The 17,930-nt window shown below is 47.1% G+C and overlaps 3 protein-coding genes across 4 annotated transcripts; 1 reads left to right on the top strand and 2 right to left on the bottom strand.

The window, feature by feature from the left end:
- Nucleotides 1-49: 49 nt before the first annotated feature.
- Nucleotides 50-5,966, bottom strand: mogat3a (monoacylglycerol O-acyltransferase 3a). Its single transcript, XM_079370714.1, has 9 exons — nucleotides 5,565-5,966; nucleotides 4,232-4,410; nucleotides 4,092-4,152; nucleotides 3,235-3,378; nucleotides 1,806-1,936; nucleotides 1,663-1,706; nucleotides 1,364-1,454; nucleotides 1,081-1,189; nucleotides 50-873 (listed from the first exon to the last, which is right to left on the bottom strand). Exons 1-9 carry the CDS (start codon nucleotides 5,656-5,658, stop codon nucleotides 719-721), a joined length of 1,008 nt encoding a protein of 335 aa, XP_079226840.1. The 5' UTR covers nucleotides 5,659-5,966; the 3' UTR covers nucleotides 50-718.
- A 4,300-nt stretch (nucleotides 5,967-10,266) lies between these two features.
- On the bottom strand, nucleotides 10,267-12,611 carry LOC306841079 (uncharacterized protein). Of its 2 annotated transcripts, none has more exons than XM_079370731.1 (7): nucleotides 12,129-12,611; nucleotides 11,723-11,909; nucleotides 11,521-11,601; nucleotides 11,295-11,402; nucleotides 11,165-11,201; nucleotides 10,964-11,049; nucleotides 10,267-10,855 (listed from the first exon to the last, which is right to left on the bottom strand). In XM_079370731.1, the coding sequence occupies exons 2-7, from the start codon at nucleotides 11,793-11,795 to the stop codon at nucleotides 10,839-10,841; spliced, it is 402 nt and encodes a 133-aa protein (XP_079226857.1). In that variant the 5' UTR covers nucleotides 11,796-11,909; nucleotides 12,129-12,611; the 3' UTR covers nucleotides 10,267-10,838. The 2 variants fall into 2 exon arrangements, with proteins under 2 accessions (XP_079226857.1, XP_079226856.1); XM_079370730.1 differs by having other exon boundaries at nucleotides 10,268-10,855; nucleotides 11,723-11,822; nucleotides 12,129-12,610.
- Nucleotides 12,349-17,781, top strand: LOC306841065 (uncharacterized protein). Its single transcript, XM_079370708.1, has 8 exons — nucleotides 12,349-12,360; nucleotides 13,132-13,224; nucleotides 14,452-14,930; nucleotides 15,038-15,451; nucleotides 15,537-15,966; nucleotides 16,156-16,239; nucleotides 16,311-16,382; nucleotides 16,464-17,781. The coding sequence occupies exons 3-8, from the start codon at nucleotides 14,490-14,492 to the stop codon at nucleotides 17,228-17,230; spliced, it is 2,208 nt and encodes a 735-aa protein (XP_079226834.1). The 5' UTR covers nucleotides 12,349-12,360; nucleotides 13,132-13,224; nucleotides 14,452-14,489; the 3' UTR covers nucleotides 17,231-17,781.
- The last annotated feature ends 149 nt before the right edge of the window (nucleotides 17,782-17,930 follow it).

The following is a 17,930-nucleotide window of genomic DNA, read 5'->3' as shown; positions in this document are numbered from 1 at the left end:
GCACATCTGTGTACGCTGTGTCTGACTGATGTTTTAAAAAACATACCAATTTAGAAAATCACCACTTCATGTATTTATTCATATTTTACACGTCTCAATTTACAAGGTCATGACGACTAATCTTTGTTTTATTCATAATACAGCTGAACACGTTAAAACACAAGTCAAAAGAAACAATAACTTCATCAACCAATCAGACGTCAACACCAACTCTGGATCTTCAACGTCACTGTGATGTCACAGACCAGCTCACATCGTGTGATGTCATTTTATGAAATGAAAACGAACACTCATTTTTACATTGCTCTTAAACACACCACGACAAAGCTGCTAGCATCCCCCACATAAATGTATTAGCCTGTTAGCATCGTTAGCATTCACTGTACAATCCTTTGGCTTTCGAACACAATGCTAATGTACCTTCGTGGCGTCTATGGCTGTTGCTAACTTTGTTAGCATACCTCACCAAAACCAATTGAAACCCAGTAACAGTCGTGCCCAGTGCTAGCACTGTTAGCATCTTCCTTTAATAACTTTGATCTTTATCAAGATCCAACCGTTGTTAGATGATGCTAACAGTGTCAGACGGTCAGCTGAAGGTCAGCTGTAGGTCATGTGTTTATAGGTCTGTAATATTAGAATGTGAGGCGTTTAAGTACCTTTGATTAACAGAGTATATATATGAGGCGTTCATGGTTTAAACAGAGAGTATCTGAGGTTATATGAATGTGAGATGCTGGTCCTCGCAGACGCCGTACGACTGTTTGTGCTGCTCGAACAGGTCGGTCAGACTCTGCAGGTAAACTTTATGAAGACACTCGATGTCCTCGCTGGTTGGACTGGGAGTCTGGACCACTGCGATGGGCGTCCCCACTGGAAACAGAGAGAGAGAAGAGAGGCACCAGTCAGCACTGATCTCAAATATCATCTAAAACACAGACGATGGGACAAACCAAGGTGGACATTAAAGGAGCAGTATGTCACTCTGACCCCTGGTGTTTAAAACGGGTACTGCAGTCCAAACTGCCACATTACAGAGAGGTGCGGTGGATTAATGTGAGTGTTAGCTGGTCTTCGTACCCACGGTGTGGATCGGCTTCCTGTAAGGCATCAGTCCAAAGCTGTACTGAAAAACTCCTCTGGCGTGAAACAGAGGCATGGCTACTCCCATGATGCTTTGCAGCCGGTTCTGTGGACGGAAGACAACGTTTTGTTTTCAGTTACTTCACCAGTTCAGGAATTTGTGCACTGTTGCTAGCTAGGTTTAGTTTCTGAGATCTGATTGGTTCTGAGCTGGTGTTCTGGGAAAGCTTGGGTAAGTGACATCACAGTTCTGTTTTAGAGCCAATCAAAAACCTCTGACCTGCAGCCTCCTCAGAGGAGAGCCGGCGGGATTCTCCATCTGATCGAACAACTCGTTTTCTCCAAAAGAAAAGACGGGAACCAGCTGAGCTCTACACACACACACACACACACACACACACACACACACACACACACACACACACACACACACACACACACACACACACACACACACACACACACACACACACACACACACACACACACACACACACACACACACACATTACTACCTGTAGCTTTACATCAGTGCATTTCTTTTAAGCCCGCCCCCTCCAAACAATAGGCTCCACCCACCCGTGTTTGAGGGCCAGTTTAATGAAGCCCTTCCTGTTTTGGACCTGAAACACAAACACAGTGTGATAAGTATTCAAAGTGTTCAAAGTGTTCTAAAGGTTCTAAAGGTTCTAAAGGTTCTAAACTTTAACGTTCAAACGTACCTGTAGAGTTAAAGCTCCAGGACGAGCGTCCAGAGCCTCTGGAGCTCCGCCCACCGCAATGACAGCGATGTTACCTCCCTCAGGCCGACTGACGAGGTACGACAGGCTGGACTTACAGCTGGACACCAGGCCTGAGAGACAGACAGGTGAGAGACAGTCAGGTGAGAGACAGACAGGTGAGAGACAGACAGGTTAGAGGCTGACAGGTGAGAGACAGACAGGTGAGAGACAGACAGGTTAGATACAGGTGAGAGACAGACAGGTTAGAGACAGAGAGGTAAAGGACAGACAGGTGAGAGACAGACAGGTTAGAGACAGAGAGGTAAAGGACAGACAGGTGAGAAACAGACAGGTGAGAGGCAGACAGGTGAGAGACAGACAGGTTAGAGGCAGACAGGTGAGAGACAGACAGGTGGGAGACAGACAGGTGAGAGGCAGACAGGTGAGAGGCAGACAGGTTAGAGACAGACAGGTGAGAGACAGACAGGTTAGAGACAGACAGGTGAGAGACAGACAGGTGAGAGACAGTCAGGTGAGAGACAGACAGGTGAGAGACAGTCAGGTTAGAAACTGACAGGTGAGAGGCAGACAGGTTAGAGACAGACAGGTGAGAGACAGACAGGACAGAGACAGACAGGTGAGAGACAGACAGGTTAAGGACAGTCAGGACAGAGACAGATAGGTTAGAGACAGACAGGTGAGAGACAGACAGGTGAGAGACAGACAGGACAGAGACAGACAGGTTAGAGACAGACAGGTGAGAGACAGACAGGTTAGAGACAGACAGGTTAGAGACAGACAGGTGAGAGACAGACAGGTGAGAGACAGACAGGTTAGAGACAGAGAGGTGAGAGATAGACAGGTGAGAGACAGACAGGACAGAGACAGACAGGTGAGAGACAGACAGGTGAGAGACAGACAGGACAGAGACAGACAGGTGAGAGACAGACAGGTGAGAGACAGACAGGTTAGAGACAGAGAGGTTAAGGACAGACAGGTGAGAGACAGAAAGGTGAGAGACAGACAGGTTAGAGACAGACAGGTGAGAGACAGACAGGTGAGAGACAGACAGGTGGATGAAAAGTCTCTCCATGTTTATCTTCTGTTGAGTTTTTAACTTGTAGCTGATCGATGGCTGCTGATCTGGATCACACAAACCCACGTGACCCTGTTCTGACAGCCAATCAGAGAGCAGCATTCGGCCTCCCCCCTGCACTGACTTGTGACACAGTTTACTCAGAGTTGAGCAAAGACTTGACTCAACACCGGACTGCAGGGTCAGCAAACCCCCCCGTGTGAAATACTTGATTCTGATTGGACAAAAAGTAACGACGGCCTGTTACTCCTCGGTAGATCAACACACCTGAGAGTGGGCGGGTCCTCTGATTGGCTGTCAGACAGACATGTAGAGAGACAGACAGGTGTGTACCTCCAAACATGATGTAGTCTCTGAAGAGCGGGACTCTGAACCAGAACGGCAGCATCAGCAGGTGAGACCTGAGTCCAGGAAACAGACGGGAAAACCCGGTCGCCTCCGTACAGAAGTTCCCAAAGGCTCCTGCAACCAGCACACCTGAGAGACAGACAGGGGACAGAGAGACAGACAGGGGACAGAGAGACAGACAGGTTACAGAGACAGACAGGTGAGAGAGAAACAGACAGGTACAGAGAGACAGACAGGTACAGAGAGACAGACAGGGGACAGAGAGACAGACAGGGGACAGAGAGACAGACAGGGGACAGAGAGACAGACAGGTACAGAGAGACAGACAGGGGACAGAGAGACAGACAGGGGACAAAGAGACAGACAGGTGAGAGAGAGACAGACAGGGGACAGAGAGACAGACAGGTGAGAGAGAGACAGACAGGTGAGAGAGAGACAGACAGCGGACAAAGAAACAGACAGGGGACAGAGAGACAGACAGGTTACAGAGACAGACAGGTTACAGAGAGACAGGTGAGAGAGAGACAGACAGGTACAGAGAGACAGACAGGTGAGGGAGAGACAGACAGGTGAGAGACAGACAGGTGAGGTAGAGACAGACAGGGGACAAAGAGACAGATGAGAGACAGACAGGTGAGGTAGAGACAGACAGGGGACAAAGAGACAGATGAGAGACAGACAGGTGAGAGACAGACAGGTGAGAGACAGACAGATGAGAGACAGACAGGGGACAGAGAGACAGACAGGTGAGGGAGAGACAGACAGGTGAGAGACAGACAGGGGACAGAGAGAGAGAGAGAGAGACAGACAGGGGACAGAGAGACAGACGGGTGTCTTCTCACCGTGAGGATGAAATCCAAAGATGTAGTTTTTCTTTGGATCCAGGTCGACAGTTTTCACCAGCTGGAGACAGAAAGAGCCAATCAGTGACGACCTGCAGGTCAGTTACTTGGTTTTGATTGGTTCATGATCGATGACTCACGGTGATGGGGAAGTACTCTCTGAAGAAGCTCCAGACAGTCCAGCTCCTGACCCACTGTGACCTCCGACCCCCGCTGCTGGGCGTGTCCCAGTCCAGCCACAGCCAACCAGCATACAGCAGCGCCAGAATCCACCAATCAGAGAGCGCCAGCAGCACGAAGGCAGCCAGACAGCACTGAGCTGAGAGACAGACAGGTCATCAGACGGACAGACAGACAGACGGACGGACGGACAGACAGAGAGACAGCTCAGCGTCCAACCATATGATGTCATCTCAGACGATGGAGAAACAGATTTCATCAGCAGCTCTGTGTGTGTGTGTGTGTGTGTGTGTGTGTGTGTGTGTGTGTGTGTGTGTGTGTGTGTGTGTGTGTGTGTGTGTGTGTGTGTTGAAAGCTGTGTGTGAAATCAGTCTACTTTGATTTCTAATGCAGGACGGAGTTTACACCAGCAGCAGGGGACCTTTGACCCCCGACTGCAGCCCCTCACCCCCATACGGAGGACGCCACACCGAGCTCCTTGTCGGTGTGACGTCCTCCATAAAATCTGGTTGTCACGGTGATGGATTTAAAAGACGGGATGACACGGAGGATGAGGAGGGTTTTAGTTTTTCCAAGAGCCCAGGTCGCCTCACCCGTACAGTTAAAGGTCAGGGACCGCCCACTTTGTCGGCCTTGTCGGCTCTGGTTGCGGAGGGGGCGCACTGCGTTGACCTCACAGAGAAAAGGTTCCTGGTTCAAAATCCCGTCTCCGGGCACTCCGGCTCTCTCCCCCCCCCCCCCCCAGCCCAAACATGCTGGTCAGGTTACCTGCTGACTCTGAACTGTCCGTAGGTGTGAATGTGGGTGTGGCTGGTTGTCTCTATATGTCAGCTCTGTGATTGGCTGGTTGTCTCTATATGTCAGCTCTGTGATTGGCTGGTTGTCTCTATATGTCAGCTCTGTGATTGGCTGGTTGTCTCTATACGTCAGCTCTGTGATTGGCTCTTTATGTCAGCTCTGTGATTGGCTCTATATGTCAGCTCTGTGATTGTTTCTATATGTCAGCTCTGTGATTGGCTGGTGATCAGTCCAGGGTGTAACAGTTAACTGACTGAAGCTTTTGAAACCTACTTTGTGTCAGTCTGGTTTGATCAGATCAATAATGAACTCTGTCAGTGATTTATGATCCCTGCTGTCTCTCATGTTGCTTTAAATCACACTGTGTTCTGTCCACACTTTGAAGACCGTTATCTTTCAAGAATAAAAGATTGACATAATGTTCATCACTGGAGACAGGTGAGACAGACAGACAGGTGAGCAGACAGACAGGTGAGCAGACAGACAGACAGGTACCTAGAGCCAGGAAGGAGAAGACCCACTGCAGTGTGGCGGCGGTCTGCAGTCTCCTCCGCAGCGGGATGTTCAGCGGGGCGAACTCGATCTTCATGCCGGCTGTCGCGCTCCTTGACCCGGATTGGAGCGCTGCAATAGTCGGGGTCTCCTCTTGGATGTCGGAGCTCCTCTTCTCTCTCTCTCTCTCTGCCTGTCTGTCGCTCTGCAGACCTGTCTCTCTCTCTCTCTCTCTCTCTCTCTCTCTCTCTCTCTCTCTTCCTGTCTGTGTGCTGATCGCCCTCTCTGCAGAATAAAAGCTTGAACTTCTCTAAAATCTTTCTCCTCTCCACAGAACTTCTCTCAAACTTTACAAACATGCTCCCCCTCCCTCCGCTACTGCACATGCGCGCTTGACCCTCCGTCTTGGGTGGAATCATCTCGGCCAATCAGAGCACAGGACGAAACAGGCCGGGAGCGCGCCTGGAGCATGCATGTTGAGGAGTTCATGTGAAAGTAAATAAAGAATCACCTTAAAAAATTAACTCAATTAAAACGTGATATTGTTATTAATAATAAAAAATCATAATTTTGTTTTAACTATTTAGTGGTTTTTAATGTTTTTACAGTTTAACATTTGAAAACATTTGGCTGTAGGAGTGAAAACCTCTGCTTCACGTGCTGTGTGCTGAATCGTCTGTGACGTCACAAATCATTGATTACATTTGATGGTCATGAATAATTTTCTGGTTAATTTGATTTCTTCAGTCATGTTTCTTCAGAGACTTTTCTGCTGATCTGTCTCAACAGGATGGTGCCTGATGACGTCATCGAGCGTCAATAAAGGTTCCCGATTACACAATCGCCACGAGCGTGCGTGTGTCCTGTGGGTCAGAGTCAGTGTCTGTTGCTTCCTGTTTGTTGCCATGGTTACACCTGATAAGGTAAGTGTGGTCACGCCCTCCAACAAAGTACAGACAACAACAACGTGCACGTTTTTTAAATTTTATTTTTAAGCATAAATAACAGAAAAAAAACATCCACCAACACACACATTCAACTACAGTTAACTGATGTTACCATGGTTACGTGGTTCACTGACGTACTTGTGGTTAAAGCTGACTTAGATTTGGACATTTTCAATGAGAGTCCTGGACAAGCCAGACTCTGCTGGTACAGTACCAGAGTTTACCAGCAGAGTGAGACATCCTGTCTGTATATTCAATCTCTGAAACAATTTAAATAATCAAAGATCCTCAAAAAGCACAGAGTTCAGACTGTGTCCGACTGTCACATAGTTCAAATATGACGTCACACTCAGTTTGTTTGATGATTGAGGAGTGTGTGTGTGTGTGTGTGTGTGTGTGTGTGTGTGTGTGTGTGTGTGTGTGTGTGTGATTATCTGAGAAATGTTTTCGGACATTTTCTAATGAGCTCAATGTTTTCTTCAGTATGTGATGGAAAAACTGATCATGATATGATTTTTATGATGTCACGTGATATCAAAGGCAGAGTTGGTAATTTTCCTCCAGATCCACTTTTTAAGATTTTAAGACTCAGGTTGAAATTATTTTTAGGTCCTGACAGACATTAATAACTCAGGTCCTCTGAAAAAGTAACAAAGTAAATCCATCATCTGTATCAGTTTTTAATCCTGTAAAAACTTCAACCAATGTCTGCCACGAGGTACCAATCTGATGAACCAATCACAGGCCTCCCTGTCTCCCTGCTCGTTAAGGGGCGTGACTTCTGAGGGAGCACAGAGGGGAGGGAGTGGGCGCTAGTTTTTGAAAATGACCAACCCCGCCTTCAAGTAAATCTTTTAGTAATTAACAGATTTGTATTGTTTTAGAACTCTATTTTTCTTAGACAGGAAGTTGAGCATGTTGCTAACGGCGTACTAACAGCCGGTGTGTGTTGACAGTGTATGAAGTAGGCAGTACCTCAATGTGGGGTTTCGGACACAGCCTGGCATTTAACAGGAAGTGATGTCACGACATGTTCTGTTACATACAGGTGAGTGGCTGCTCTTTATTTTGGTAGGCTGAAAAGGGGGGGATGATGAACTTAACCTAAAGTGCTCTGATCGACACGTGGACTACACCTGACACACACTTGGACTTCAACTGGACTACATCTAGACTTCTCCTAATCTACACCTGGACTTCCCCTGCACTACACCTAGTCTAAATCTGAATTACACCTAGTCTAGAACTCGACTACACCTAAACCACACCTGGACTAAAACCAGTCTATACCAGGACAACACCTGGACTATAACTAGTCCAAACCAAAACAACACCTGGACTATAACTAGTCCAAACAAGAACAACACCTGGACTATAACTATTCTACACCAGAACAACACCTGGACTATAACTAGTCTACACCAGAACAACAACTGGACTATAACTATTCTACACCAGAACAACACCTGGACTATAACTAGTCCAAACCAGAACAACACCTGGACTATAACTAGTCCAAACCAGAACAACACCCAGACTATAACTAGTCCAAACCAGAACAACACCCGGACTATAACTAGTCTACACCAGGACAACACCCGGACTATAACTAGTCCAAACCAGAACAACACCCAGACTATAACTAGTCTACACCAGGACAACACCTGGACTATAACTAGTCTACACCAGGACAACACCTGGACTATAACTAGTCCAAACCAGAACAACACCCGGACTATAACTAGTCTACACCAGAACAACACCTGGACTATAACTATTCCACACCAGAACAACACCTGGACTATAACTAGTCCAAACCAGAACAACACCCAGACTATAACTAGTCTATACCAGGACAACACCTGGACTATAACTAGTCTACACCAGAACAACACCCAGACTATAACTAGTCTACACCAGGACAACACCCGGACTATAACTAGTCTACACCAGAACAACACCCGGACTATAACTAGTCTACACCAGAACAACACCTGGACTATAACTAGTCCAAACCAGAACAACACCCAGACTATAACTAGTCCAAACCAGAACAACACCCGGACTATAACTAGTCTACACCAGAACAACACCTGGACTATAACTAATCCAAACCAGAACAACACCCAGACTATAACTAGTCTACACCAGAACAACAACTGGACTATAACTATTCTACACCAGAACAACACCTGGACTATAACTAGTCTACACCAGAACAACACCTGGACTATAACTATTCTACACCAGGACAACACCTGGACTATAACTAGTCTACACCAGAACAACACCTGGACTATAACTAGTCTACACCAGAACAACAACTGGACTATAACTATTCTACACCAGAACAACACCTGGACTATAACTAGTCTACACCAGAACAACACCTGGACTATAACTAGTCTACACCAGAACAACACCCAGACTATAACTAGTCTACACCAGGACAACACCTGGACTATAACTAGTCCAAACCAGAACAACACCCAGACTATAACTAGTCTACACCAGGACAACACCTGGACTATAACTAGTCCAAACCAGAACAACACCCAGACTATAACTAGTCTACACCAGAACAACACCCGGACTATAACTAGTCTACACCTGGACTATAACTAGTCTACACCAGGACAACACCTGGACTATAACTAGTCTACACCAGAACAACACCTGGACTATAACTAGTCTACACCAGAACAACACCTGGACTACAACTAGTCTACACCAGAACAACAACTGGACTATAACTAGTCTACACCAGGACAACACCTGGACTATAACTAGTCTACACCAGGACAACACCTGGGTTACAACTAGTATACCCCTAAACTACACCTGGATTAAAAGTAGTCTACACCTAAACTACACCTGGACTACAACTGGTCTACACCAGGGCGACACCTGGACTTCCCCTACATTATACCCAGTCAAAATCTATATTACACCTAGTCTAGAACTGGATTACACCCAGACGACACCTGGACTTCAACTAGTTAAACCAGGATGACACCTGGACTTCCCCTGCACAACATCTTGACTGTATCTAGTCTAAATCTAATTTACACCTAGTCTGGAACTGGACTGCACCTAAACTACAACAAGTCTACACCAGGACGACACCTGGACTTTGACTAGTCTACACTAGGACAACACCTGGACTTCAACAAGTCTACACCAGGACGGCACCTGGACTTCAACAAGTCTACACCAGGACTTCAACAAGTCTACACCTAAACTACACCTGGACTTCAACTAGTCTACATCAGGACAACACCTGGACTTCAACAAGTCTACACCAGGACGACACCTGGAGTACAAATAGTCTACACCAGGTGGCTGATTACACCCAGACGACACCTGAACTTCAACTAGTTACACCAGGATGACACCTGGACTTCCCCTGCACAACATCTTGACTGTATCTAGTTTAACTCTAATTTACACCTAGTCTGGAACTGGACTGCACCTAAACTACAACTAGTCTACACCAGGACAACACCTGGACTTCAACAAGTCTACACCAGGACAACACCTGGACTTCAACAAGTCTAGACCAGGACGACACCTGGACTTCAACACTTCTACACCAGGACGACACCTGGACTTTGACTAGTCTACAATAGGACGACACCTGGACTTCAACAAGTCTACACCAGGACAACACCTGGACTTCAACAAGTCTAGACCAGGACGACACCTGGACTTCAACAAGTCTACACCTAAACTATACCTGGACTTCAACAAGTCTACACCTAAACTATACCTGGACTTCAACAAGTCTACACCAGGACAACACCTGGACTTCAACAAGTCTACACCAGGACGACACCTGAAGTACAAATAGTCTACACCAGGATGACAGCTAGACTACAACAAGTCTATACCTAAACTACACCTGGACTTCCACTGGTCTACACCAGGACGACTTGGACTACACCTAGTCTACACCAGGGCGACACCTGGACTTCCCCTGCACTAAACCTTGACTGCATCTAGTCTAAATCTGAATTACACCTCTTCTAGAACTGGACTAATCTACAGCTGGACTACACCTAAACTACACCTGGACTTCACCTAATCTAAAGCTGGACCACATCTATCCATGATGTAGACAACCTGTCCTGTCTGAGGTCATGGGTGGCAGTAGCCGATCTAAGCTGTTAGAGGGGCAAGAGGCTGGGAGCATCCTAGACTGGAAGCTGGACCACAGCTGGAGTCAAACTTGACAACATGTAGACTCTGGGCTGCATCAGGGCTGGTTTTTCACCTGGACACCCTGGACCCATAAAGACCCTCATTTTGGATCTGATCAGACCCCTTTCAGTTACAGCACATCCAGACCTATGAAGGAACAACAGGTGTTTCAAATCGTAAGTGGTGCCTGTCAAACAGTGGGAGGGGCTTGAGAGTAGTGGGAGGGGCTTGAGAGTAGTGGGAGGGGCTTGTTACCTTTCATTTTGTTGTACTTGTTCCGTGGGCAGGACAGCAGGGTCAGAACTAATCCGAGCAGCAAAACCAGAAACACAGAGAGACCTCTGCAGACAGACAAGCGAGATATGAAGTTACATATTAACACATAAGTTAGTTGCTATAGCAACAAACCATAAGAACTCGTAAAAGCTCTAACAACAGGGATCAGCTGATTCTTACATGACAGTCAGGAGGATCCTGTTGTCAGAGGCAGAGTCTGAGGACGAGAAAATCAACAACATCAATGTAGAAGCAATAACTCTGATGTCATCAGTAGGAAGTGGCGTGTGCTGGAGACAGGTGAGTTTACCTGGATGTTCAGGAGGTCTGCAGAACGGAGTGACCTCAACAGCACTCTTGTTTCTACACACCGAGTCCAAAAAAGTGGAACACTCGATCACAGTCTCCTGATCAGAAGCTGTACGACACAAAATCAAATCAACATTAAGAAAAAAACTCTGACCCGTTTGTCGTCACCTGCCAGTGACATCATCAATATACAATATAAACAAACGCACATGCTCAGGTGTTTTTACCTGAGCAGTTTGTACACAGACCGCACTGTGTTCCAAATGACATCCCGTTACGGATCGTACAGTTCTGCCTCACAAAGTAACCTGCAGACACACACACACACACACACACACACACACACACACACACACACACACACAGTCAGTCACAGACTTTTCCTTTTGTTCCTGCTTTTACACCCTGATGTGGCGTCGTCTGTCTTACCTTGTGGACAGGTTGGACAGTCGGACCCGGGCTTCCACTTCACCTGCTGGGCAGTGACAGGGTCAAAGTTCATCTTCAGCAGCAGAAATGCCAGGCTCACCTGGGACCAAACACAGACAGGTGTCAGATCCTGGTGCCTGTAAGTCGGAGCTGCAGCGTTGCCCTTTTACCTACAACTGAGGTGCACCTGCCCCTCCACGAACACACAGAAACACGCTTACACACACCTGTCAGGTGTCAGGTGATTTAAAAACGTATTTTTTCTCTGTAAAGTTAAGAGCTGCCAGTAGAAGTAGAAGAGATAGAGCTGCGTCCTCAACGGTTAGCTCTGGATCCTTCTCAAACAAGCTTTCATAACTCACTTTAAACTGCAAGAGACAGTTAGGAAGGAGACAACTGCACTCACCTTAAGTGTGTCCATGTCGTCTTCACAAACTCAGATCTCACAGTGATCTTATCTGGACTCGTCCGACGCTATTTACCTGACTGAGCTGCAGGAAGTGGGCGGAGCCTAACGTTCACCTTTTATCTGCTTAGTTTCACCCTCTGACGTCCGTGAGTCGGGTGTTGTCTGTTTCTTGGTAACAGTACAAACAGGAAGCACCCAGGCCAACCGTAGTGATGACACAAGAAACAAGGTGGGACAGTTAGGGACCGTCTTAAAAGTAAAGTAAGAAGGAGTGGGAAGTTAAGTTAGGGGCCGTCTGTAAAGCGTCGGCACCTGCTTTGAGTTAGGGGTCCTCTCTGAGGAAAAGCTGAACAGAAAAGTTAGGGGCCATCTGTCAAGTAAAATAAAGGGACGTCTGTAAAGTTAAGACAGGGGCCATCCGTGATGTAAATTAAAGGGATGTCTGAAAATTCAATTCACAAAACATCCAAAAGGTTTTTGACTGATATCTATGCTAACACTGATTAAATAATATAATTAATATTTATAATAATATAATAATAATGTAATATTTCTCCTATTTCTAGACTAGATTTTTTGTATTGTTGACAGTATAACTATAATTTATTGTTTAAACGTTTGTAATGATTTTATCTGATAAGATTTAATCTGTGTCGCATGTTTGAACAGCATGATCTCATTTATAGTTTCACCTTCTGAAGATGATCTTTGATTTGAAGAAAAATCAACCTCAATAACACCAGATAAATCTACTTTATTTAAAGTTGCACTATGTAGATTTGGTGGTGAAATGTTCCTTTAAGGACAGTTTGTGTTTAGAGTTATGAACATTTATCACACAAATTATCACAAACGAGTCTGGATTTGTTTTTTTCTGACCACTATAACTTCAGCTAAATGTTGTGATGCAGAGTAAGGTCTTTTTGTGTTTGGAAAAAACACTTGTGTCTTGAATTTGCGTTACACAAAGATTGATTTGTAATCGATACATCCGAAGCAGCAGGGGGCGCTGGTGAGCACAGTGTCTTGTTGCCGTGTCGTTGTAAGGCGCTACCATCCGTAGAAGAAGAGGAGGAGTTCATCTGTCAGCAGGGTAAGGAACATCTCAGGTGTTTAACACAAACATCTCAGATGTTTTGGATTCATTTGTGGCTCAGGCTTGTTCTTCTGTTCGCCTCGGCTCTATTCACAGCACGGTGCGTGTTAGCTACATGCTAGCTACTCAAAGGCTATTCGCTCCTTCCGCTAGCTTTTAGAGTGAAGGTAAATACGCTTCTATTATCGGAAACATCAACGTGTTTACACTCCTGTCAATATCTTTGATCATATGGAGTCAGTCTGAACACTGAAGAACACGACATCACCGTCTGGTCGTCAGCAGCGCAGGTGTTACGTCGAGATTTGCTCCCCATGTCAAGAAGTGCAGGCTCCTCGTAGAGAAGTGTTAAAAAAACAAAACTGTGATGATAATGACAGTGTGTGAAGTTTTTACGTAATAAACGTTTGAAGTGTCCTTCTTGTTCTGTTGACGAGTTAGAAGACGCATTTTAACCCTGCATGACAGGAAGGTAAAGATTGATGTGCTCAATAGATTCTAAGGTGTCAAAGTTCATCGGTACTCTGACAAATGAATCCCAGTAATACAATATGTGAGAGTAAAGTTAGAGACTGTAAAGTTAGGGACTGTAAAGTAAAGGTAGGGACTGTCTGTAAAGTAAAGTTAGAGATTGTAAAGTAAAGTTAGAGACTGTAAAGTTAAGGACTATCTGCAAAGTAAAGTTAGAGACTGCAAAGAAAAGTTAGAGACTGTCTGTAAAGTAAAATTAGAGACTGTAAAGTAAAGTTAGACACTGTAAAGTTATGGACTGTCTGTAAAGTTAGAGACTGTCTGTAAAGTTAGAGACTGTCTGTAAAGTAAAGTTAGAGACTGTCTGTAAAGTAAAGTTAGGGACTGTCTGTAAAGTAAAGTTAGGGACTGTAAAGTTAGAGACTGTCTGTAAAGTTAGAGACTGTAAAGTAAAATTAAAGACTGTCTGTAAAGTAAAGATCTGAGACTAAAGTTAGAGACAGTCTGTAAAGTAAAATACTGTTAAGTAAAATTAGAGACTGTAAAGTTAGAGACTGTCTGTAAAGTTAGAGACTGTCTGTAAAGTAAAATTAGAGACTGTAAAGTAAAGTTAGAGACTGTCTGTAAAGTAAAGTTAGGGACTGTCTGTAAAGTTAGAGACTGTAAAGTAAAGTTAGGGACTGTTTGTAAAGTTAGACACTGTAAAGTAACACAATGTAAGGTAAAGTTATGAACTGTGTGTCTCATCACCAGGTCGTCTGTTACGGTGGAGACACCACAAAGACGTTGCCATGGCAAACAAACGAGATGCCTCTGACCTAACCTCCTGTACTGATAAAGAACTAACAAAGCCTGCCAGACGCCGACCCCGCCGCGCCACCTCCACAGCAGGGAGGAGGAGTCAGAAAGACAAGAGGCGTGGTCCCACACAGAAGAGGCGGCATCCGGACGAGAGGAGGCACGCTCTCAAGGACAAGAGGCGTGGTCACGATGAGAAGAAGGAAGGGGTGACCGTGAAGAGGACGTGGAGCGATGGAAAACGGCGGTGGGACAAGAAACATTACTGCGTGTTCTGTCGGCGGCCACAGGTGAAGATCGCTCGTCACCTGCTCAGGAAACATGCAGACCAACAGGAAGTGATGGCTGCCAGTGCTCTGCCCACTGGCTCCAAACAACGCCACCTGCTGCTGGAACACCTGCGCTGCAGGGGCAACTACATGCACAACATTGAGGTTTGTTTACCTGTCTGTTTACCTGTAAGTTATCTTAGGGGACTTTGACACAGAGTGGGTCAAACCACAGCACTTCCTGTCTCTCTCGCCACCTGTCTCTCTCGCAGGTCATCAGACAGGGTACTGGGGAAATCATCCCGTGGCGTCAGCCCTCTGAGGATGTTGACGCAAGGAACTACCTGCCGTGCCCGCTCTGCCTCGGGTTCTTCCTGCGAGCCGATCTCTGGAAACATCAGGCCTCCTGTCGTAAAAAGCTGACCTCTGATCCCTCCAGAGACTCCGCCTCCGCAGCTGAACAGACCTCTGACCCGTTTAAGGAAACTACCCGGGACTCCACGGGGGATCCAGCAGACGACAGGACCTCCCCAGGCGACCTGCCTCCTGAGTCCTCAGCAGACACGCCAAAGAAGCGCAGCAGGATCCAGGCGGCGGCGTCCCGCCTCCTCCCCATCTCAGGGGGAGCCTCCGAGAGCTGCAGCCAGGTGCTGCACCGCATGAACCAGGACCATGTGTCGCACCAGGTGTGTCCCCCTACCTGTCTGTGTGCTGAACCGTCTGCATCTACCTGTGTGTGTGTGTGCTCACCTTTCTCTCTGCATGTTCCAGGTCAAATCTGATTGGTTGATCTGTAAGTACGGGAACAAGCTGATGGGGAGCCCTGGTGGTGGCGGGCGGAGGTATGACTACGTCAGTCAGAAGCTGAGGGAACTGGGCCGGTTCCTCCTGGCTGCTAAGTCTCTGGACCCGGTGGTGGGGACCCTCCAGGACCTGCTCGCTCCGGGTCGTCTCAGCTTGGCTCTGGCTGCAGCGAGGAAGGCGTCAGGTTACAGGTGGACCCGCCCTCCACTGGCTGTGAAGACAACCCTGAAAACCGTCTGTGAGATCGCCATCGGAGAGAGTCTGCAGGACGGGGACTGGGAGACCGCCGCCAAGACCACCGACTTTTACCACATGCTGGGGAGGGAATGGGACAAACTGGGCCTGCAAGACCCCGCCCCTAACACATGCAACAACTCAACGCAAGATCCAGACACAGGTAACAGTTCACCCACCCCAGGTGATCCCCGCCCCTGACACAGGTAACACCTGATCCACACACGGATAGGGGCAACAGCTGGTCCCACAAAGTACCTGTACTCTGTGCACCTGGTTTTTGTTTCTTGATCTGGATTAACGCCTTCCATCGGGAGGAACATCAGCGAATGACTTGTTCTGTGTTCCTTAGCAGCTCCAGAGGAAGGAGCTAAGATGAAGAATCAACTGGTCCAATCAGGAAGTGAAAAGGAGGGTCGAGATCTGGGACCAGACGGTGAGTTCTGACTTGTGACCTTTAGCCCCCGACACTGACTTCGTCCCTCATCAACACCTGTCTGTCTCTAGTTCTGTCACAGAGCAGCCAGGTGAGCTGTGTGGTTCCTCCAGAGTCCCGACTGCAGGTCCCTCCCCCTTCAGGTGAGTCTTTGTTGGTTCAAGCTTCATGTGTCAGTCTGGAGTTTTGCACACCTGGAGCTCACCTTTCTGCTGGTCTTTCAGTCCTTGTCTCTGCCAGGAAGGTTCGCCGGCGTCCGTGGTCAACCGCAGAGAAGGAGGCAGTTTGGAGGCAGCTGGGAGTCCATGTCCTGGTCCAGTCAGTACCCGGGAAGGAGGTTTGCCAGCGCTGTCTGGACCTGGAGCCAGTCCTCAGAGGACGACACTGGAAGGACATAAAGAACCAGGTCCACAACCAGATCCAGAGCCAGAAAAAGCAGCAGTTCCATGCCCAGATGGACCTTCAGGAGAACGAGGGCCACCAAGATCAGAACCAGAAGAACCAGCAGCAGTACCAGACACACATGGACCAACAGGGCGAGGACCAGAACCTGAAGAGCCAGCAATACCAGATGGTCCATCAGGACCAGGAAAACGTTCAAAATAAGAAGAAACCACAGAACCACATTCAGTTGGACCACCAGGATCAGGGTCAAATTCAGAATCACAAAAAACTACAGTACCTTACTCGGCTGGACCCGCAGGATGAACTTCAGATCCACAAGAAGCAGCTGTACCACTTGGACCCACAGACCCAGGATCATCAGAACAACCTGGATCAGAACACATCTGTACTCACAGGGACTTCTTACAGACCTGATGGACCACATCAAGACCCTAGCATCAGTCAGTACCCTCTTCCACACAGAACCTTGGGACCTCATGTGGACCAGCTGCTGTCTAGAACTCATTGGACTGACCCTCCTCTGATCCAGCACTACAGGAACCTTGACCCCGGAGGGCCAGCTGGTCCAGGACAAGTCCACTTCTGAAGTACGGGTCACCTTGAACCCAAACTCTAGCAACCTTGAACGACCTCCAACAAGAGAGCAACTATGACATCACCTTTACCTCTATGACATCACCTTTACCTCTGTGACATCACCTGTAACGCTGTAGGAAAATTGTAGTTACCTGAGCTCTTACTCAAGTTCCTTCCAAACCTGTTACCTGACCCGTTACCTGAACTCGTAAATGACCTCTTGACTGACCCATTGCCTGACCCGTTGCAGGATCCGTGTTACCCGCCCTTTTAATTGACCTTTTACCTGAGCGCTCACCTGACCTCACTAGCACATTGTTCCTGGTCCTGCAGAGACCACATGAGACTACATGTGTGGTCTATCGGGGTTGTAGTTGTACTTGTCTCCAGCAGATGGCAGCATTCTCCCTGATGTGACTCCAGATAATACATGAATCACCCCGACTTAATTTGTAAAGGACCAAATCATAACAAATGTTGTCTGCAGGTCGACACTGAACTCTTTGTTATATGGATTTAAATTGTTTTTTTTACAGTTGTATAAAAACATTTCACACTGAAGGAGTCACTCATCTTTTTTTACATCCATCTCTGCTGAGCTCAGCACAGGTCCACCATCTGACCTGGGACCTGGGACCTGAGCCGGACTGGGTCTACATTTGATCTCTAAGGTCACCATGAAAGGGTTTAAATTTAATATTCATCAACTG

The sequence above is a fragment of the Symphodus melops genome, assembly GCF_947650265.1.
Source record: "Symphodus melops genome assembly, chromosome: 20".
NCBI classification, from domain to species: domain Eukaryota; kingdom Metazoa; phylum Chordata; class Actinopteri; order Labriformes; family Labridae; genus Symphodus; species Symphodus melops.
The sequence above is the reverse complement of the archived record's forward strand: the minus strand, read 5'-3'. Positions and strand labels throughout refer to the sequence as shown.

What these genes read in the sequence shown, in the direction of transcription:
- mogat3a (XM_079370714.1), bottom strand. Translation starts at nt 5,658, where the DNA reads ATGAAGATCGAGTTCGCCCCGCTGAACATCCCGCTGCGGAGGAGACTG. An exon ending in CTTCTCCTTCCTGGCTCTAG is followed by an intron (nt 4,411 to 5,564) that starts GTACCTGTCTGT and finishes TCTGTCTCTCAG; the next exon opens with CTCAGTGCTGTCTGGCTGCC. An exon ending in AGACTACATCATGTTTGGAG is followed by an intron (nt 1,937 to 3,234) that starts GTACACACCTGT and finishes TCTGTCTCTCAG; the next exon opens with GCCTGGTGTCCAGCTGTAAG.
- LOC306841079 (XM_079370730.1), bottom strand. An exon ending in CAGACCTCCTGAACATCCAG is followed by an intron (nt 11,202 to 11,294) that starts GTAAACTCACCT and finishes TCTCGTCCTCAG; the next exon opens with ACTCTGCCTCTGACAACAGG. An exon ending in AGGATCCTCCTGACTGTCAT is followed by an intron (nt 11,050 to 11,164) that starts GTAAGAATCAGC and finishes GTCTGTCTGCAG; the next exon opens with AGGTCTCTCTGTGTTTCTGG.
- LOC306841065 (XM_079370708.1), top strand. Translation starts at nt 14,490, where the DNA reads ATGGCAAACAAACGAGATGCCTCTGACCTAACCTCCTGTACTGATAAA. An exon ending in AGGACCATGTGTCGCACCAG is followed by an intron (nt 15,452 to 15,536) that starts GTGTGTCCCCCT and finishes TGCATGTTCCAG; the next exon opens with GTCAAATCTGATTGGTTGAT. An exon ending in TCGAGATCTGGGACCAGACG is followed by an intron (nt 16,240 to 16,310) that starts GTGAGTTCTGAC and finishes GTCTGTCTCTAG; the next exon opens with TTCTGTCACAGAGCAGCCAG.